Source organism: Prunus persica, chromosome G1, assembly GCF_000346465.2.
Source record: "Prunus persica cultivar Lovell chromosome G1, Prunus_persica_NCBIv2, whole genome shotgun sequence".
Classification (NCBI taxonomy): Eukaryota; Viridiplantae; Streptophyta; class Magnoliopsida; order Rosales; family Rosaceae; genus Prunus; species Prunus persica.
In genome coordinates, this window is record NC_034009.1 from 29,991,302 (window position 1) to 30,012,855 (window position 21,554).

At 38.4% G+C, this 21,554-nt stretch overlaps 5 protein-coding genes across 7 annotated transcripts; 3 read left to right on the top strand and 2 right to left on the bottom strand.

Moving 5' to 3' along the window:
* On the top strand, positions 5,823-7,499 carry LOC18790316 (protein ASPARTIC PROTEASE IN GUARD CELL 1). The gene is given in 2 exon segments (XM_020555270.1): positions 5,823-5,952; positions 5,955-7,499. Coding segments are annotated over 2 exon segments (1,467 nt in total). The 5' UTR covers positions 5,823-5,907; the 3' UTR covers positions 7,377-7,499.
* LOC18792022 (CTL-like protein DDB_G0274487) lies at positions 8,347-12,812 on the top strand. The gene is made up of 7 exons (XM_007227431.2): positions 8,347-8,838; positions 9,284-9,744; positions 10,485-10,668; positions 10,786-11,010; positions 11,114-11,230; positions 11,700-11,933; positions 12,099-12,812. The coding sequence occupies exons 1-7, from the start codon at positions 8,764-8,766 to the stop codon at positions 12,312-12,314; spliced, it is 1,512 nt and encodes a 503-aa protein (XP_007227493.1). The 5' UTR covers positions 8,347-8,763; the 3' UTR covers positions 12,315-12,812.
* LOC18793834 (transcription factor HBP-1b(c38)) lies at positions 13,930-18,044 on the top strand. 2 transcript variants are annotated; one of them, XM_007226654.2, is made up of 11 exons: positions 13,930-14,420; positions 14,654-14,757; positions 14,847-14,920; positions 15,030-15,242; positions 15,617-15,694; positions 15,793-15,852; positions 16,281-16,358; positions 16,439-16,496; positions 16,763-17,034; positions 17,156-17,401; positions 17,518-18,044. In XM_007226654.2, exons 1-11 carry the CDS (start codon positions 14,356-14,358, stop codon positions 17,662-17,664), a joined length of 1,395 nt encoding a protein of 464 aa, XP_007226716.1. In that variant the 5' UTR covers positions 13,930-14,355; the 3' UTR covers positions 17,665-18,044. The 2 variants fall into 2 exon arrangements, with proteins under 2 accessions (XP_007226716.1, XP_020413849.1); XM_020558260.1 differs by having other exon boundaries at positions 13,932-14,420; positions 14,541-14,757.
* Positions 18,628-19,494, bottom strand: LOC18793063. 2 transcript variants are annotated; one of them, XM_020555936.1, is made up of 2 exons: positions 18,964-19,494; positions 18,628-18,841 (listed from the first exon to the last, which is right to left on the bottom strand). In XM_020555936.1, the coding sequence occupies exons 1-2, from the start codon at positions 19,307-19,309 to the stop codon at positions 18,789-18,791; spliced, it is 399 nt and encodes a 132-aa protein (XP_020411525.1). In that variant the 5' UTR covers positions 19,310-19,494; the 3' UTR covers positions 18,628-18,788. The 2 variants fall into 2 exon arrangements, with proteins under 2 accessions (XP_020411525.1, XP_007224476.2); XM_007224414.2 differs by having other exon boundaries at positions 18,628-18,844.
* LOC18790885 (protein PLANT CADMIUM RESISTANCE 9) lies at positions 19,764-21,014 on the bottom strand. The gene is made up of 4 exons (XM_007224994.2): positions 20,880-21,014; positions 20,707-20,778; positions 20,358-20,567; positions 19,764-20,020 (listed from the first exon to the last, which is right to left on the bottom strand). The coding sequence occupies exons 1-4, from the start codon at positions 20,983-20,985 to the stop codon at positions 19,944-19,946; spliced, it is 465 nt and encodes a 154-aa protein (XP_007225056.1). The 5' UTR covers positions 20,986-21,014; the 3' UTR covers positions 19,764-19,943.

Sequence of the window (21,554 nt, forward strand, 5' to 3'; positions counted from 1 at the left end):
TTTGTTAAGTTTTCGATGTGGGACTCATGTATTCTTCAATAGTTTCCATCCATTGCCATGGAAAAGGGCAAACACTATTCACTTTGATTTTTTTTTTAATTTTTTTATTTACTTAAACGATTAATTTGGATAAGATTTTCGGTTGTCACATGTCAAGATTTATTATAAAATTCACATTTCATATTTCAGATAAAATTTTCGGATAAGATTTTTGATTGCCATGTGTCCATATTTATTATAAAATTCACATATCACATTTCATATAAGATTCTCTGTTGTCACGTGTTGATATTTATTATAAAATACAAATCTCATATTTCATATAAGATTTTCACCCTCTAAAATTGCGCAACGTGTCATATCTATCTTCTAAATCCCTCTATAAAACCACATCCTCAACTCAGACCTCTCACACCATATCCTCTCTATTATTTCATTTATCATATTTTAGAAAACATATTCTACTCTCAATGTTTTACACGAGGAGGTTGTTGGAGAGGCAAGAGCGAGAAATTGAAGAAAGAAGGCGCAAACGAGCTAAAGAAGAAAACGAGGAAGAAGAATATGATGATCAAGTTACCATGGCAGTGGGTATGCTGCATCAATCAAGCCAAGGCCACCGTGGTTCACAAGTCGACTATGGCCCGAACGTGGACATACGTAGGCATTCTCTGGGTAAGAATCTCTTGGAAGATTATTTTATCCAAAATTTGTTATATTCTAGTTTTGATTTTCGAGGCCCATATAAAATGCATCCCAGTTTGTTCAATAAAATCATGCATGATGTTTGCAATTACGACGCATACTATTCACTTTATTATTTATTTTATGTTTTATTTACTTAAACTATTAATTTGAATCAGATTTTCGGTTGTCACAAAAATTTGGATAAGATTATTATTATTTTTTTATTATCAAAAATTCAAAATTTTTTTACACAAAAATTGACAGCCGTTGGATTGGAAGAGAAATTTGGATCGGATACATCAGGACGCGTCACGTGGCTTGTAATTGTTGGTGAAATCTGGCATCTGCACACAGAATTTTGAATTTTTTTTATCGTTGGTTGACGTCAACAACCCTCAGACAAGAGCTTTAACTCGATTTGCTTTTGGGGCTTGCCCAATTTGATAGTCCCCACTATTTACCAGGATTGTCGAAGCCCTGTGGAACTGTGCACAGGGCCTCGAGCCCCCTCCGCCCGGGCCAGCTCGAGAAGCTAGAAATGCTCTTATAAAACTATGAAATCATGCATGAAATGCCATTGCTTTGGTGTTTTGTTTTACAGTTTCAACAAAACGAAGCGGAAAGTTAACTTCAACAAAGATGTTCCCCTCTCAAAGAAAAGTTGAGGCTATTGTATTATTAATACAATCATATTTTTCTTAACCAAATTTTAAAGTCCTTTTTCTTTCTTTTTTTGGTATTCAAATCTCCTAAAGATGATTGGCACCAAGGGCGGATTTATGCCAAGGCTAGGGTGGGCTCCAGCCTAGGGGAAGATTTCTAATATTAAATATGGTTTAAATTTTATAAATTTATTCCTACTCCAATAAATATTAGCTCACTACACCCAATAAATATAATAAACTAATAATAGCTCAATATAAGTAAAGTAAATAATAGCTCAGTCCTCTATTTAAAATAAGCTCATTCTTAAAGCATATAGGAAATAATAAACATCAACCCAAACGTATATAAATTTGATTAGAAGCAGAACTCACGCTAAAGCTCTAGCAACTTGAGCTATTCTAATCGTACTGATATTAATTGTTGTTGTTAAGTTTTTATGACTTAAGGTTTGGGTGAATTTTTTGGAGATTGTTGATATATGTTTTAGTTTAGCAACTTGAATTATTAATTAGCATATATGATTTTTTGTGTCTAGTATTTCTTGTTATAATATCATATCACATGATGATAATAGACAGACAAAGAGAGGAAAAACTATTTATTCATTCTTCAAAAAAAGTGGTAACGATAACAAGGATACACCTTCTACATCTAATGTTGATACTTCAATTCCTGAGGAACTTTCTGAACTCAGATCTCAAGTAGTTGAACCTAAAGAGTTTGATATTGCTTCTTTAGAGCGGGATCCTAGGAAATGCATTCCAATTTGTGAACACCCAATCGATCAACGTAATGAGATTCGAAGGGCAAGCTTTTAAATTTTTTTGCAATCGAACATGTCTTTTTGAAGTTGGACAATGTGTTTCATTTGATATTTATTTATATTTTGTACTTCTTTCTGTTATATTTGCTTGTAATGTGACTTTGTTTGATTTATAAAATTTTATTTACATTTTTGTTTCAAAAGGAAAAAGGCTTATAATATATCTCCTTTATAAAAATAAAAAAAATTATTTAACCTACCCCTATAAAATTTTATGAATCCGCCATTGATTGGCACCATGAGCTCCACTGCTTGTTTAAGCTTAGTAGCATCCCTCGTTGTCTTATCGCCGGAAATGAAATAAACTTGAAACAATAAAAAATGAAAGTGCTCACAGCACTAAATCCGAATGAACCTAAATTTTATTTTCCCTAATAGCCCTGTGAGGCAACCATTCTCACGTACCTTTTGTAGTGTGTATCTTTAATAAAGTACATTTCATCTGATTGTTTTCTAGGAGTGATAATGAGTAGATATAGTTAATGTTACATGTAAAATAATGGAGTATAGAAATTAAAATTAGATTTTTCTTATAGTAAACAAATGGGAGATTCACTATTATACCCAATATAAGGGCTCAAATTATAAAAATACCCAATATGAAATGGACTTTAGAAATACACCCAAAGCCCATTTATAACATAACAAAGAGGCTTTTAACTTCTTATAAATTACAAAACTGTCATCAATTTCTTAAAACAAACCCAACTCCAAAATCTCATAAAAATACCCAAAACACTCAATAGAGCATCAAAGTAATTTAATAATTAATATTAAATTCAAAAAGGCCAGCTGTGTTTTTTTGAATTTTTTTTTGGTTTGTTTATAGAAATTTAATGATGTATGATTTATCTATAATATTAGTACTAAGAATGAGTATATTACTAAATATCTCTAAAAAAATTGTTTGATTGTCACCCTAAGAAAAGTATATTTCAATATATGAGGTGCCCCCTATGTGAAAATTTTCTGACTCCGCCGCCAGCCAATAACGACGATTTGTGCTTGCATTGCACTTTGTAGAAGCCAATACTGGAGAAATAGGTTGACAGAGATCGGAGCTAAAATGGCTTTGAATTTGGGATTCGTGAGTGGCATCCTTGGAGTTGTAATTCTATGCAGCTTATTCAACCGTTCAATGTAAACTCTAGATAACATATACGTATTTGTGTATCTATATGGATTTGAAAGTCTACAACTTTGTTGTGATTGAATATGGATACCTTCTGAGAGGAGAATGTTGAAGAGAATAGGTATGCATTTTGTCTCCTCAATGTCTGATTTGTTTTGTTCATGGTGTGATTGGATTCCTTTTTAATCCATTTCAATTGAAAGTCGGAACAAATAATTTTAGTTATGCTGATGCGCACTTGAGCTTACGGTACCTGTTACAATCAAGTGATAATTTTAGAGTTAGGAGCACTTGAGCTAACTTTGTTTTCAAGTCATACGCCATTTGAAGAGAATTCTCATCAATGACCAAGCAACGGAAAGATAAAGAGTTTCATTCTTTTCTTTCTCTATTACTTGATAATAAACATAGGTTAAGAAGCTAATTGTATATTTCCTTGTAATGGGAGTTGTTGAACATCTATGTCTCTGTCTAGGTCTCTCTCACGACACTCATCACCGAATCGACATCGAGGCCCTACCTCGCTCGCCACCACAACCAGTTTGGCTTCCCCTCCCATCCACAACTTATTTGCTTCCAAACATGAATATCCGAAACCCCCTCCAAATTCCTCTCCACTTTCTATGTTGAACAAACAAAAAAAGTTTTTTTTTTCCAACCCAATTGAGGCTTTTTAGTATTTGTTTCGTTTAATTAGGAATGACAAAGCAGTAGGGAGAAGTCAGATTTGCCCTCCCCGCCACTGTTTTAATAAGAATTCTCTCCATCATGATCATGCATTGCCTGCTTGAGGAAGACATGCCAGTGCCATGCCGCATGTGTACTTTGTTTTTTCTTTTGCACCAGCTGCATAGCTGGCTAAGGTTTTATCGATCATTTGGTGCACGTTTAGGCTGACAATATCATGCCTGCTTTCCAAAAGGCGAATCTAAATCGTTGGAGTTGGGCCCTACCAGGCCCGGACCCATGTTTAGTTTTTGACCAAATGAATGTCAGTAACCAGCCCGCAATAATAATATTAGGGGCCTTTATAATAAAAAATAATACTATTAGGGTCACGGAATGCATGAGAATATGATACTTAGGTTGTTACATAATTAAATTATGGGTCCCTCTCTCTTCCTGCTTCTTCAATTCTTATCATGGCAAGTACATGAGTCCAAGCTCTTCCTTTTGACTTGCAGAAGTATTGTTATGTGTGTCCCAGTCAATTTGCTCTTGGGCAAGCAAGCTGCACTATGAAATGAACCTATCAAATTAGCCCATGTGTTTTAAAATATAAATGTCATTAGATAAACTTTAAATGTACAATCGAAGATATCAGCATAACATTTACCGTTCCTAAAACGGAGACAAAACTAAAGTGGACAAAGTCAGCACTAAAATTACTAATCTACAACACTACAATTAAGAATAAGCCTGAATAAAGCCACACACCCAACATAACAAAATCTTAAAATAATCTATGTGCCTAAATGAACTTGCCATCACTATATGAAGAAGCATCGTCACAACCACACTCATCACTGCATCCTTAACAGATATCGGGAAAACATGGTTTTCAGCGATCTATTTACGCATAAGAGCGAATAAATAAACGAAAACAATGACATTGACAAAGAACAATTGAGTGATTTGTAACAACCTCTTTCGAAGACAATGTAGACCCAAATTTAGAGAACATGAGCAGTAATAGAGAGCGGGTTTTGAGAGAAAGATTTGTTTGAGAATGCTTAAAAGGGATGACGAGGAACTTTAATATAAGCATGCTCAGAAGAAATCACCACAAAAGACTTCTTATTCCAAACACTCCTATAAACTTATTCACTAACCCAAAAGAAAAAGGCGAAGAGAGAGGAGGGAAGGAGGGACAAAGATGCTTCTTCCTCCTCCCCTCTCCATGGAATTTTTCTTTGGGACTCGAAGAAGAAGAGAGCGGCTAGAATTTATATATCAAATTAGTCCTTAAATTGGTCAACAAAGAGTGCTTGAGAAAATAAGCATTATATTACCAGAATCACGCTTATCCCCATAATCCCAATAAAAAGACCCATCTAATATGCCTTTGAGTGAACTTTAATACATCTTTTACTTTAAAAAGCTCTCTTTATCTTTCAAGCAACCGAATCCCAAAATAAGGGAAACCCCAGAAAAGAAGAAGAAATATTAGCAAGCACACGAACGAAATGGTACAAAATACTATTCTAATAACATACATACATGCAATGCAATGCAAAGATAATGAAACACGAACAAAACTCTGCAAAAATGAAAAGAAAAATCCAAAAGTAACATATGACAATTCCAAATTTAATGTTAACAAAACAAAACTCCTTCGTGCAAATTCTTTGAGGCCCCCTCCCCATATTTTGGACTTATACCATTTGCTGTATGCTCCTCCTCTCGTCTCCTCATCCAAATCTCCTCCTCTCCTCTCCACCCCATAAATTTGCCTTTGTTTTCTTTCAGTGTCCTTTACGTGATTCCTGCAATTATGCTTACTTTTCTCCGCTCTTAAATAAATCAACAGTCCTCAAATCTCACACTTCACCTCCCCACCTCCCCACCTCACACTCTCTTCCAGACCTCAACGCCCAAAATGGGTTTCCTCTCCTACATTTTCCTTCTCTTTGCTTTCTTTTGCTGTACTTCCAACTAGCTCACTCTCGAAGCTCACCGCTTAGCTCCAAAACGACAGTGCTCGACGTCGCTGCTTCAATTCATACGACCTTAAACGCCCTGTCGTCGGAGTCTCACACGCAGGCATTGAGCCAACAAGACCAGAGCTCCTCAGCTGCTTCTTCACTTTCTCTGCCGCTACATTCTCGAATTTCACTTCACAAGCCTTCCCACAGTGACTACAAGTCGCTCACTTTGGCTCGACTCGAGCGTGACTCAGCCCGAGTCAGATCTCTCACAACCCGGTTAGATCTGGCTCTTCAAGGCATTGCCACGTCGGATCTTAAACCCGTGGATACCGGCAACGGGTTGGAGCTTGAGGAAGCCAAGGGTTTTGAGGGTCCCGTCATTTCCGGGACGAGTCAGGGAAGCGGCGAGTACTTCTCCCGAGTCGGAATCGGCAAACCACCGAGTCCGGCCTACGTGGTGCTCGACACGGGTAGTGACGTCAGCTGGGTGCAGTGCGCACCCTGCGCCGACTGCTATCAACAAGCCGAACCCATCTTCGAGCCGACTTCCTCGGATTCCTTCTCGCCTCTCTCGTGCGAAAACCAACGGTGCAAGTCCCTCGACGTGTTCGAGTGCCGCAACGACACATGTCTCTACGAGGTGTCCTACGGCGACGGCTCCTACACCGTCGGCGACTTCGTCACGGAGACCATCACCATCGGCGGGGTTGCGGCGAAGGACATAGCCATCGGCTGTGGGCATACCAACGAGGGCTTGTTCATCGGCGCGTCTGGGCTCCTCGGACTTGGAGGCGGCCCGTTGTCGTTTCCTTCCCAGCTCAATGCTACGTCATTTTCCTACTGCCTCGTGGACCGTGACTCTGACTCGGCTTCAACTCTTGAGTTTAACTCCCCGCTCCATCCCAATGCCGTGACGGCTCCGTTACGCCGTAACCCTGAGCTCGACACGTTTTACTATATCGGCCTAGCCGGACTGAGCGTAGGCGGCGAGTTGCTACCGATTCCCGAGTCGGCTTTTCAGATAGACGACAGCGGAAACGGCGGAATCATCATCGACTCGGGCACGGCGGTGACTCGGTTGCAGACGGACACTTACAACGCGCTCCGTGATGCGTTCGTGAAAGGCACCAAGGACTTGACGTCCACCCAAGGCGCGGCGCTGTTCGACGTGTGTTACGACTTGTCGTCGAAGAAGAGCGTTGAGGTGCCAACGGTGTCGTTTCACTTCGCGGACGGGAAAGTGTTACCGTTACCGGCTAAAAATTACCTGATACCGATTGACTCGGAGGGGACTTTTTGCTTTGCGTTCGCGCCCACGCCCTCCTCGATGTCAATCATTGGGAATGTCCAACAGCAAGGGACACGTGTCGGTTTCGACATCGCTAATTCGGTGGTTGGGTTCTTCCCCAACCAATGCTAGACAGATAAATTAGGCGTAATGTTTTTGACCATTTTCTTTTTCTTTTTAATTATAGTTTTTAGGAACCTGCCTCCCTGTTCAGTTCTTGTTTGTCCATGTTACCAAATCTACATCTTCTTCTCTTTCTTTTTTTTTTTTTTAATTTTTAATTTGCGGTGTTGTTTTATTAACTTATAATTACAGGTTAGCGGCATAGTACTGCCGTTGATACAGTAGATTAATTAAATCAAAGTGTGAAGCTTCAGCTTAATTTTAAAATTGGGCAAAAGCTGCAGATACAACGGTTACGTCTTGTCGTTGAGTAAGTAAACTACTCTTGGAAAATGGTTTTGGGCCTCTACCGTTGGCATAAAGAGGCCCGGTACAAGGTATTCTAAAGTCAATGGCCCGTCAAAACTTGTTTAGGTAATCTTTGACTTGAACCGTTCCAAGTTGACTGTCATAAAACTTAAGATATGTAGGTCCTTTTCTACGGCATCTGGGAAGATAATTGGTCTTCAATAAGATAAGAAAATGATAACATGGGCGAAAAGAGTACAAGTTAAGTAGCTCAATTGGTTTATGATAAAATAAAAAAAGTAGCTCAATTAGTTAAAAACATGTATCTTTACACTCGATGTCCTATCTAGAAAACATATAGTGGAGCTTTTGTCCATTACGATTATGGTTCCATAAGCTATTTGGCTAGTGGCACAACCAAACTTGCAATTCCCACTGTCTACTATATGCCTAATTTCTTTGTTGCATTGCATACCAGCGAATTCTCATAAGATTAAAATAAAGGCCCACTATGTTACTAATGAACACGTCCAAAAGCAAAGGATTCACTAGTATAATGGTTTGAAGTATTTACTCTCTCATGCAAGGTCTTGGGTTCGAGTTCTAATATCCGTGTAGTGTGTTTGAATTTAGTATGCTATCACCCCTCTTAATAGAAAAGTTCCTTAAAAAAATTTAAAAAAAGAAAAAACAAAAAACAAAAAACAAAAAAAAAACAAAAAAAATACACGTCCAAAAGCTTATAGATTAATGCCACAGTAGATTAGCTGGACCAGTCTCCTCCCTGACCCACACTCACAAAAAACACCCGCACAAATCACAGAATGGCAAATCAGGACATTGGCATCTTCTCCTCTGCACTGGTCAAACTCAGACCAAATCGAAATAATAGTCATTCTTTTTCACTCTTAGCCGTTGAGTTTCAGTTTCTTCCCCCTCCATTTCTCAGCGTTTCCCAAATTTCCATTCTTTAATATTTATTCCTTTGTAAGTTAATCCAAACCAAACCCTAAAAACTAATAAACCCTTCATTGACCTCACGCTCTCTTTCCACAAAACCCTCAAATTCATTCTTTCTAACAATGCGTGTCGTTCTGTCCCTCTCACCATGAACATCTCGCAGAGCTCCTATTCTTCCTCGTCCTCCTCCGTCAATTCGGCCTCCGTCGCCACCGCCGATCCGGTAATTACATCACTCCTTGTGTTATGTACTTCACCTTCATTTCATTCACTATGCAAGACTTGAACTTTATTCGTTCAGTTTTGAATCACTTGGAATCCATTGCGGCGTGCAAAGACTAAAGTTTTTTACTCAATTTCGTTTTTCTCTCACACTATGGCTATTTTCAGTACAATTTAGGACCTAGTGAATAGTATTTCAATCTTGTAATTGATCATCTTTTTGAACTGTAATTATTGATCATTGGCCGGAGTTGGATTCCTCCTTTTATTATACCTGAGTTAATTTCAGTTTCAATTAATATATTATGTCTCAAAAGTTCTTAATGGCTTCACTCCTTTTATTATACCTAAGTTCTATTAGTTTAGTTGAATTTGATGGCTTCACTCCAATTCATGTTCGAAGCTTCTGAATTTGATTGCTATTGTATGATCTCTTTTGATTGTAGAATGTGATCTCAAGTCGGAGGAGTGCAGACAGTAGTCAAACCCTGGCTTCTGAGCCGTCGCGTCGTTGGCGTGATATTTTTTGGTTGGGAGTATTTCTAATTCAATTGGTTTTAATGGGATGTGCTCTTACGGTTCTCGGGCTCAATAGGTTTAAGAAAACAGATAGGCTAAACATAGATAGGTACACCCAGCGTTTTTTGGAAAATCAAAGGGGATTGACGGAGAACTATTGGCCGCTTTATGCTCTTGCCGGTGGAGTTGGGACTGTTCTTGGTTGGACTTGGTTGTTATTCCTCAGTTCTCAAGCGAATCACATGATGAAGGTTGCGGTTCACATCTTGACTACTTATCTTGCTGTGATTAGCGTTCTATTATTTTGGATGGAACAGTTTTTCTGGGGCGTTGCATTTGCGATTGGTGCTGTGTTGCAGTTTTTGTATGTTATTTCAGTAATTGACAGGTATGAGGCTGAGATTTCTCTTGTTCATTTGGTTAGACTGTTACAATGGAACTGTGCCTGAAATTTTGTTTTTAAAATTTGAACATGATTTCTTTTAACTTAAGTGAAGAAAGGGGGAAGAGGATGTATGATATAGGTTTTTGTTCAGTTATGGGAATCTACATACTACAAAGTATTTTGGGCTGTTATTGGCTCAGCTGCATATGAAACTTGGTAGGGGATAAACTGAAATTTTATATTTGTTAATCTATGTATGTATTTAATTATACACATTGTGGTATTTCTACCATGATGCTAGATTGCAGGGTTGACATGCCTATCTTTATAAATTAAGGCATGAGGTTGGGATTCCTTTCAGAATCTTATATCATATGCCTTGTGGGTCGTCCCAAGTAGTTGGGTTTTGAAGGAATTTTTTCCAGTCGTATTGTTTTTAGGCATGGTTGACTTTGTCTTCACGATTGACTATAATTGTTCTCTATTCTATCCTCCTCTCTCTGTCCCTGTCTATGCTTGCCCTATTATATAACCAGTCCCATCTCTCTCTAAACCTAACCTGGTAGTTTCCGATCATAGAGCATCTTTGTTTCTGTCCTTGTCTCTCGCCCTCTTTCTCTCTACACACACACACATGTCCCTCACTCACTCTACGCACAAAGACAAACAAAATCTATAGATAAATTAGAATTGGAATAATCAGATCCAATGGCAGTCTTTCTGACTCTATTGTTAATCAATAGACTTCCATTTACCATGCTGGTGCTACAAGCAGCTGTCAAGATGGTATGGAGTTTACGTGAAGTTATGAGAGTAGCATATGCATTCATGCTTATTATGCTTCTATGGATGGGAATATGGTCCTTTGGGGCAGCTGGTGTTGTAGCTTCAAGCATTGGAGATGGTGGACGTTGGTGGCTTCTTGTGGTGAGCTGGCAAGTTTTGCTCTTCTTTCATCTGTTGTTATTGGGATATGAAATGCAGTAAAACTTTACTACATGCCTCATCTAATGACACTAATAATGCTGTCGTACATGTACTTAGGTTCTCTCTATAAGCTTATTTTGGACGGGTGCTGTACTCTGTAATACTGTACATGTTATAGTTTCTGGGATGGTGTTTCTTGTACTTATCCATGGTGGTAGAGAGGCATCATCAATGCCTCCGAACTCACTGATGAAGTCTCTTCGGTATGCAGTCACAACTTCTTTTGGCAGCATCTGCTATGGTTCACTTTTCACAGCTGCCATTCGGACACTTCGGTGGAAGGTACACATGCCTGCGTTTTCTTTTCTAAGGGACGGTTCATTAATATTTCTGTTTAGTTTGAGAGTGAGTAATTTAATTCTTAGAGTTCTGAAATATATTTCAGATCAGGGGACTCCGATCCAAGATTGGCAACAATGAGTGTCTACTTTGCTGTGTTGATTTCCTCTTTCATCTAGTGGAGACTCTTGTCCGTTTCTTTAACAAGTATGCCTATGTCCAGGTAGTTTTGGAGTGTTCTGTTAACAACCACTGTCATTTTTACTTTGCATTTAATTGCTTATGGATTAAAGTAACATGTTTCTGTCCAAAAAAATCTGCTGCACTGCACCTAGAGCAAGGCTGCTTAGATACCTCATAACCTTTACAAGGATTGCATGTGGGGAAAAAAAAATCAGCAACAGTTGCCAATCCTTGCATCTTTGTAAAAGGAACAGCAAAATTGTTAACAACAGTAATATTTATATTAGCAAAGAAAACAGCAACATGTTTTAATGTGAGACTTCTAGTTCGTGGTGGTCGGTTTTTGATTGTTACTCTATTTGATCCTAAACACACAACTTTTTGCTAAAATTTTATCACCCTTGTTATGTAGTGGTGCTATCTCAAACCCTCAACGATTATCACTTAGTTCTCTCTGTATTCTTGAAGTTGTGTAGAAGTAGTTATTTTTCAGTGACCCTTCTCTACAGATAGCTGTTTCTGGAAAAAGTTTTAATCATTCAGCGAGGGATGCCTGGGAGTTATTTCAGTCTACAGGAGTGGAGGCACTCGTTGCCTATGATTGTTCAGGTGCTGTTTTGTTGATGGGCACTCTATTGGGTGGACTTATCACTGGTACTTGCTCAGGGATCTGGACATGGATTAAATATAGGGACAGGGTGGTTATGGTGGGGTCCACTGCAATGCTGATGGGAATGGTCTTGGTAATTTTCTTAATGCCTTCATCATATTTTGTAACATATTGACTAGATTACTTCTTGGTTGTCTATTCCTAAGCACTAAACAGAGTTTTGGTTGATTTAGAGCATACAAATTGCTTTTAATTTCAATTCAATAGGGCATGTTTAACATGGATCATGTATTTTCAGGTGGGACTGGCAATGGTGGTTGTGGAAAGTGCTGTTACATCTATTTATATCTGCTATGCAGAAGACCCCTTGTTAATTCATAGGTGGGATGCTGAGTTCTTCCACCAGATGTCAGAGATGCTACACCAGCGTCTTCAACATAGGAGCTCGCGGGCGAGGGAAGTGTTAACTCACCACCGCTTTGATAACCACACACAAGAAACACTCCCTGCTTGAAAAGTTAACTGTGTTATGAAATGTACAATGTAATTAACTGCTGTTAGTTACTTATCCAATATGAATCGTTTTTATTTGATTTGAGTTTTGTTATAGGATATATATAATCTTTGTCACACACAAAAGAGGGAAAACATGATAGGTGGGAACTTTGTTTGAAGTTATTGGCTTTAGGCAGAGCTACGTTCATGTACCCTCACGGGGTTGGTTCGAGTTGAAGAGAGAAGAAAGTTGATCAGGATCCAATATATTCAGTTGGAGTTGCTCTCCCAAGTGATGCATTTGATACTTACAAGTTACAGTAACAGGATGTGCCCATTGGAGGTATCACTTGTTTTTTGTTGTCTGTAACTTGGTTTTTTTTTTTGGGGGGGTCTTGGTCGTGGTTATATGTAACTCGTGAATTTCTCAAATCATGGATATATTTGATTGTTGTACAATTGCCCGTCATGTTGAGATGCATATGCAATCAAAGATTGTATGAGTTTTATCAGATTCTATCAGTATTCTTCTGTAGCCATTGAGTAAAATATCTTGTGTCTAAAAAGTTAAACACTTCCCAAGTCCAAGTTTGGGAATCAGTTACAGGCTTAAAGCTACCTTTTCCCCTTTTCGGGCTCAAGGAAAAAGGAGTGACAAAAGAAGAGCCAGGAAACTTGTGCTAGTCATACAACATTACAAACCCAGCAAACTTCAGAAGTTCAGAGATTGCAGGAAGGATCCGAACGTACAGGAAATAAGCTAGAGAGGGAAAGGAAAGGCTTGGCGATGGGTTTAGTAATGTGTCATCCAAGAATCAAGATCCACAAAGTCACGTGAGGCTCACACATTTCATCACCAAAGACACCAAAGGCAAGCAGAACCAGAACGAGTTTCCGGAGAAAAGACGCAGGAAAAGACCAAAAACCACCAGAGGGAAAGTGACACGCCATCATATGTACGATTGCCGTATGAAATGCGTCATATTCTTTTCGGCTTTGGCAGTGGCACACACAATAAATGTAATGTTAATGCATGTAAAAATGCTAAATGTAATATTTTAATTTTACATTACAAAACAATGCAGATGATGATCAGTCTGTCTGTGTGCTGTGAGAGCCAGCCACTGCCACACACGCAGAGGCTAAGCGGCTGAAACTGCTTGCCATTACCAAGAGGTTCCTTTCAAGCAACGTCTCATTTAAAATCCTCCATTGTAAAATAAGTACTAATAAATCCGCAGAGACGAGAGGGTAAAAGCCAAACTCCAAACACACAACACACAATCTATATTATACTTTTATTGCTTTTTGGCCTCATCTGACTGAAAATCTGATTTACACATCCCATCATTTTTCGCGCGCAGACACTCTTCCCCATGATACGTATATAGCTGCAGACTTACAGTGATACTAGTAAAATTATTATTATAATTCTGTAGAGGGAGATAGATAGAGACTGAGAGAGAGCATCAATGCCGAAGACTCTCTCTCTCTCTCTCTCTCTCTCTCTCTCTCCACTACACAGTATAGCAGCGGAAGAGAGCCTAGACGATCCAGAAGCAAACAGAGAATCAACTAAATAGGGGTCGTTTTTTTTTTGTCTTGGGCCAAGTGGACCTCTTCTTCCACACGCTCCTCTTCGTTTTCAAACTGTGTGATCACATAGTTTTCTATTTTGGGTTTTGTCCAGGACTGGTTTTTGGGTTTGCAAAAGGGGAGAGCAGGGATTGTAGAGAGTGACAGAGACGCTCCAGAGGGAGAGACTGAGGGAGGGCTAGAAATGTTGGGCTGGGGTATTGGGAAGCTAAAATCCCAAGTCAGAAAGCAATAATAAAAAGCCTGGTGTTTAAAATTATTAAAAAGGGTGTCCTGATACGCTATCCTCTTCTTAAAGGTACATCAAGATTTTCTTCACTTCACTGCTCTTTCCTCTTTCCTCTCTCTCCTCTTTCCTCTTCTTCTACTCGAGAACTTAAAAAAGTCCCTATGAGGATCATGTTTATCTTTCCTTTGCTTTAAAGGAGATATAGGTAGAAAGGAACACCAAGTCACTTAAAAAAATGCAGAGCTTCAAAGCAGCTTCAACAAACCCAGAATTGTATTCCCACTCTTCCTTCTATTTCAGGTCTACTTATTGTTCTCTCTCTCTCTCTCTCTCTCTCTCTCTCTCTCTCTCTGCGCTAATTGGTTATGTTTTTGGTTTCTGGGTCTCTGTTTAAGTTATGGTTTTTTTGGGTGTTAACAGAGTTTAGAAGAAATGGGTTATGTGCACAGAAAAAAAAGTCTTAACATTTATGTTTATCACTAAATAATAACCCAGCGCCTCTGTTTCTGTGAATCTGTGCTGTGCAAAAGCAGAGGAGACGACACTAACCGAAACCAAACGCGTTTTACGGATCTTGGAGAGCTTGAACAGTCCGCTACTGTCTTCCCTCACGATGATGCTGTTGATTTAATCCCAAGTATTCTCTCTCTCTCTCTCTCTCTCTCTCTCTCTCTCTAGTATTATATGTATTCTGTTATTTATATGTGTGGTTTTAATGTGTTGTAGGCTCAATGTTCAGTTTAAAAGCAAACAATGTTGCTGTTGTACCTAATAACTTGCACTATGGGGCCTTGAACACGGTACTCAACCCAACCCAAGTCCCCCTCTTTTTCTTCTCTTGCACTATGATATAGGTAGCTTAGCTTCAGTGTCTTCTTGTTGGGCTTATGGGATGGTTTGTTTGTGCAGAGCACTGGGTGTTTGGACATAGGCTCAACAATAACCGGGACAGGAGGAGGCTGTGTAGAGACAGGGCATCACCAATACATGTACCACCAGCAGAAAGGGACGACGTCGTCGGGAAACGGACACTTTGAGAATTGGGGTGATTCAGCCATGGCTGACAACAGCCAGCAGACTGATGATACCTCAACAGACGTTGACACCGATGATAAAAACCAAGTACCTTCATCTCTCTCTCTCTCTCTCTCTCTCTCTCTCTGTTTCGTGAGCATATGCCGTGTTACTATGCACTGTTTATTAGGAATCTATCCATAGGCTTTAATGGGTGGGTGGGTGTCAGCTTGGAATTTAGAATCTTTTGAAACTTGGAATTTTTTGATTGCCATCCATGTTGTTTTTAGCTTCCAGAAGGCTTTCAATTAGTACATGTTCTGTCCAGAATCCAGATAAATGGTGGGCCTATCTCTAAATTGATTTACTTCGAAACCGAATATGTTACTCTAAATTTTAGCTACCCAAGCTAGGGATGTTTCTTGAATTGAGTCAAAGTGAATTGGTTTAATATGAAATTTGAATTCTTTTTTCTTTTTTAGCTTCATGGAATTCCGCATGGAGCACTAACAGTAGTGGATTCAATGGAACAGCCCAGGGAAAGAAGTGGAGATCAAAAGGTTAGATATATCTATACTGTTGTTCAAAGTCATGTGCTTGGATTGGATGGTAATTTTTCTTTTTTGAATGCTGATCTTTTGGGCTAATTAATTTCCAGACACTGCGTAGGCTGGCCCAGAATCGAGAAGCAGCAAGGAAGAGTCGTCTAAGGAAGAAAGTATGCATCTTTTCTCATTTACTTTGCAGTTTTCACATTTTTGGAAATCTTTTTCTTTAAAGTTTCATCTGCCTAGGCCTGGGACCTGGGACCTGGGACCTGGGCTCTGGATCTTTTAGCTCTATACGTAATAATGTTAGCAAACGTTGAGACATAAAATCTTGGTGTAGACTACCCTGAAGATTCACTGTCAGCTCTATGATTTAGGTTTGCCTTATAAATGCTTCTCATTCACTGTGCTCTTTTGGTTAGATTACCCTTTTTGTCCTTTTGGTTCTGCTCCCTTATTAATTAGCTTACCTCTTTGGTACCCTTCTAGTTAATTGATGCCCCCCTGAATCCTTGTCTGTTGAATGAAAAGTTGCATTGTTTTTTAAGTTAATGAATACAACATATTTGGATCATTTATAGGTTTTGGTTTTGGATAGGCATATGTCCAGCAGCTGGAAAATAGTCGACTTAGGCTTTCACATCTAGAGCAAGAGCTTCAGCGAGCAAGGCAGCAGGTGAAGGACTTTAAAGTTTCTATCCATAAAATATATATCTGTATTTCTTCTTTCATTATATGTTTACTATTTCAATGCAGGGTATGTTTATTGCAACTGGACTTTCTGGGGATAATGGTCATTCAATGGCAGGAAATGGTAAATTGCTTTAACCACATGAATAGTATTTTTGTGTGTGGAAAACTTCATTCCTTGTAAGGATTCTCATCCATAGGGCAACAACTAAATCCAAGAAAATTGTAATTAGTAATACTATATTAGCCAATTATTAAATTGTCCTTTTTTAACTGTTTGGTAGAAAGAATGTACAAAGGCAGACAAGTAAATATATGATGTTAAGCCTAGAGATCAACATCATAATTTACACAGCGGACAGTGAACTTATAACGTGTTGTACTTTTCAGGGGCCTTAGCATTTGACTTGGAGTATGCGCGCTGGCTTGACGAACATCAACGACTGATACATGATATGCGATCAGCTGTGAATTCCCATACGGGTGATAACGAATTGCGGATCCTTGTTGATAGCGTAATGACCCATTATGATGAAATATTCAGGTTAAAGAGCATTGCTGCAAAGACTGATGTATTTCACATGCTTTCTGGCATGTGGAAAACACCTGCAGAAAGGTGCTTTATGTGGTTGGGTGGATTCCGTTCGTCTGAACTTCTGAAGGTGATCTTCTATTTGATTTTTCCCAAATTGCTTACCCTTTGCCCTGTTGGCCCGACACGAGTATAGATATTCAAGTTGGTCTATTTTATTTTATTTTTTTAATTTACCGTTGGATATTCAGATACTTGGGAACCAGCTTGAACCTTTGACAGATCAACAGTTGATGGGCATATGTAATCTGCAGCAATCCTCCCAACAGGCTGAAGATGCCTTGTCACAAGGGATGGAAGCTTTGCAACAATCTCTTGTAGACACACTTTGCTCAGGTACTCATGGACCTACTGGTTCTGGCAATGTTGCAGACTACATGGGCCAAATGGCAATTGCTATGGGCAAGCTTGCCACACTTGAGAACTTCCTTCACCAGGTAACAAGTGTGTGGATTTATTTGCGAATTATCTTCTTCTTGTGATTTGTTTGTAGTATCGTTGTGCATATATGTTGGATATGTATAAATAATGTGCATACTTTCTCACTTGTTAGGCTGACCTTTTGAGACAGCAAACACTACAACAAATGCATCGTATTCTGACCACTCGTCAAGCAGCTCGTGCCCTCCTCGTCATCAGTGACTACTTCTCTCGTCTCCGAGCACTCAGTTCTTTATGGTTGGCACGTCCTAGGGACTAATGTTTTTTCGCTTTCACCTCGACCCGGCCTTAGGACTTGCAAAAAAAGTAGAAGAAGAAAAAAGAATTTGCTATTGCCCCACTATTAGTAAACCAGCTGTAGTGCTGAGACCACGAAGATGGTTAATTATGAAAATGCAGATTCAACTTTGAGGCCCCATTTTTCTTATGATGCTTTTCTTTTATCAGTCATAGGTTAGGCCCTGCATCTTGGCTTATAGAAACGTCAGTGATCGACTTAATGAAAGCCGAGTGGCCGTTCTCTAACATGTAATTAAATTAAATATATGCCCTCTTGCTCTTGGGCATGGAAATGTATACCCATTTTCACACTAAATGTGCTAATACTAATCCTATCAGATAATCAGGGGACTGAAAGCATTTGTGGTTACCAAATTCTTAGATAAATTTTAGGCCCCGTTTGGTTCACGGAATGAATTTGAGGGGAAATCACTTCTCATGTTATTTCTCAAGGGATGGGAAATTGAGATTCTTTTATCATATTTGGTAATACTGTGAAAGAAATCAAGAAATATCACTTGATTTCATTTTACATGTTTGGTTAAGAATGTAAAACCAAGTTAGTTTAATTTTCCAATTATACTCATGTGAAATCAAATAAAAAAAGAATGCATTTAATATTATATTGTAATTCTAAATTGTTAATAGAGACAATATAGTCATGAAAAATGTGTATTTAATATTAATTTATTTTCTTAAACTTTCTCATATGGGGTAAGCAAAACTTATGGGGGAAGGAGGGCTTCGATTTCCCATGCTCGGACTTACCAAACATGGGAAATTAATTGTTTCCCCATCCTCAAGCCTCATTTTTCATGAACTAAATGAGGCCTTATCTTAAATTTGCATCATTATCACTTGAGTTTGGCTCAAACGACATGATTAATAGATAGACTAGGTGAATAAAAAGAATAAGTTACAATTAATTCGAACTTAACATGGAGATGAAATAATACAATGAAATTTGATTGTCACCCTACATTTTTCTTTACAACATGATGTTTGTGTTCCGTTTATTTTTGAATTGTTAGTAGAAACATTGTGGGCAAGACAGTATCTATCTGAGATTTTTGGATCCGTGAAAAGGGAAAAACTTTGTTTTCATCACTGTTTGCTGTGCACCCGCTTGTAAATTCTTGTGTTGTTATTCATCCTTCCTGCTAGGGACCAAAAAAACTTTAGTCATTGAACTGAATCAATTGATTAAATAAAACCCAATTTTATTCATTTAAAAATTTATAGAAAAAGAAGAATCATAAGAAAGGATGAGAACAAGTACTTGGCTTGTAATTGCTTCTTGGATTTACAGCCTGAGGGATAAAAACTCCAGTCCCATTGCTGTTTTCCCACAGTTTTGAAAGCGAAGCTGGAACTGAACAATCAGTGTTCTTATTTCCCAACCAACTGATATACCCAAGTGATGATGAATCAGGAGCTGGGATGTCAAAGCTACGTTTGGTGACATTAGTACTAAATGAGCTTGTGGTTTTGGTCTTAGGAAAATCTTCATTGTCTGCGGTCAAGAGCAAAATCTGCCGTGTGATATCGGCGAAAAATACATCATCATCAACATAAGCACCACCATCATCAAATTCAAGACTGGATTTTGTGCTCATCACCTCCATGTTGAATTTCAAGACAGAAACCAGATTCTGTGACAAAACTTGAAAGTAGGGATATTTGTGAAGGAAATGAATGGTGTCTTGGGTTGGGTTGCAGAAAAAGAGTAACTTTTGGATTTTATATATAGAAGAATTTGGACAACAGAAAATACTTTGTTTGCGGTCAATAATGATGGAGATAATCAGCATATCTGTCATGTCTCCAAATGAATCCAAGTCCAAGAATCTGTCTCTGTCCGTACGTCGGCACATGTCTATTCTGCATGCTTATTAAATTCCTCTGCCTTGTTCATGCAAGTCGACGATAATGACTTGGGATAATTAATTTTGTTTAACGTTAAAATTAGAAAGTTTTCCATTAAAGGTGATTCATAGAATTTGCACACGTAAACAAGGGCCCTGCTTTGCTGATATGTAGCACAAAAGGACATAAATGGGTAGCTTAAGACGCATAAAGTAACAAAAAAGGGCAACCAAGCACAGAAATTAAATACATATATAATAATAATACATGTACGAAAGTTTTTGGCGGTCACATAATGAGAATGAACATAAATACATACTCGCAAACAATCAATCTGATAAGCAAACCTTAAACCAAACTCATAATAAATTTTTAACATAAGACGACAGTAACTTAACGATTCATGCCCGATTCGACATTCGGAGGCTTGATCCCTTCCCGGTTCCACTTCTCAACGTTGGCTTGCCACCCTTGAAAACAACCATGCACAACAATAAGATTCATGATCATTTTTAAATGTGGAAAATTTGACACCCAGAAAAAAATAAAAAATAAAAAAAAATTGTGTTTTCCTATTTGCACAGCACACCATGATTGATGGGGCACGAATTTGAACCTAATCGAAATCAGCCGCTCCCAGTGTTTATTTGGGCCTGTGATTAGTTTTTGTAGGCCCAACAAGTAAGGAGGGTCCAAGCCCAAATACTCGGAAACTCTTTTTAAAATTTGAAAAAGATAAGGTTGTTCTGAGCCCATATATCAATTTCTTAATTTAAATAGGGTTGTGAGTTGTGAGTTGTGAGTTACCTATGGAGGGATCGATTCCATGATTTTTGAGTTCTCTGTACTCCTGACAAATAGAAAAGACACAGCAGCAGCCATGGAGCACAAAATCACCGCATGGTTCTTCTGGTAGTGAAAACATTGCTCTCAACTTGGCTCGATATTTTCCAGAATATAGCCACCCACAACCTATAGACCCCATTGCGTAGGCGTTGAGGCTAGCCATCCCACGAGCTGCATGCCAAGTATATATATTTTACTTCATTAGTCACTATTTTTACTCAAACATTTTAATGAACAATTGACATATTGAGTAAGGGTTTTATATATATATATATATATATATATATATATATATATTAGAATTAATTACATGTAGTCCCTCTGTCAACAATCTCCGCAATCCGCCCAAGGGTGACGCATGGACAAAAACAAGTGAGAAGACCTTCAAAAAAATGAAATATGAAGAAGAAATGTCAGTCACGAAGAAGCAAAACGAAAAGAAAAAGAAGTAGGAGAATTTATCCATGGTAGGAAAATTTGTACAATTAGAACGATCGTCCAAACAATCGAAAAGGCCAGTGGACCATTGCCCTTGAGGAAGTTGCTTTTCAGGTTGAGCCAATTTGGAATTGGAGTTATATGCAGCCATTGTTACAGCCAGAAAAACAAATTCTTGAATGGCCGATGACCTATCTATATACTATGGCACTACATATTTATAAGAAAAAATATCACTACGAAGAGCCCTACGTACTACACCGTATTACAAGGGGATTCATTTCGTGGAAATTATTATGCTTCATTCTTCTTGATCATTCGAAATAAATTATCAAAATGAAAGGTGAATCATTCTAACACGAAAAAGATACGAAACTAGTGCGAAGGTTAGAGATATTATATCATATCAAAGGTCAGAAGTCTGAACTCACCTCACCTCGCCACGTTACCAAGTAGATCCAGTCCAAATTTCAATAGTGTAGTAAAAGACGTTAATGGAAATGAAACATAGATTAATTTGGTCGACGAGGAAGGATGGTACCATTAAGAGAGAGGTTGTGCTATGTATGTATGTACCAGGAAAATGTCACGCTTAAAAAAATTGTTTTAGATGACTTGTTCCAAGTTGAGATGTTTATCTGGGCAATACGGTTCTTACAGAAGGCTTAATTCTGTTTGGAGGTTGTTACATATCCCTTCATCCATTAACGGTTTATTACG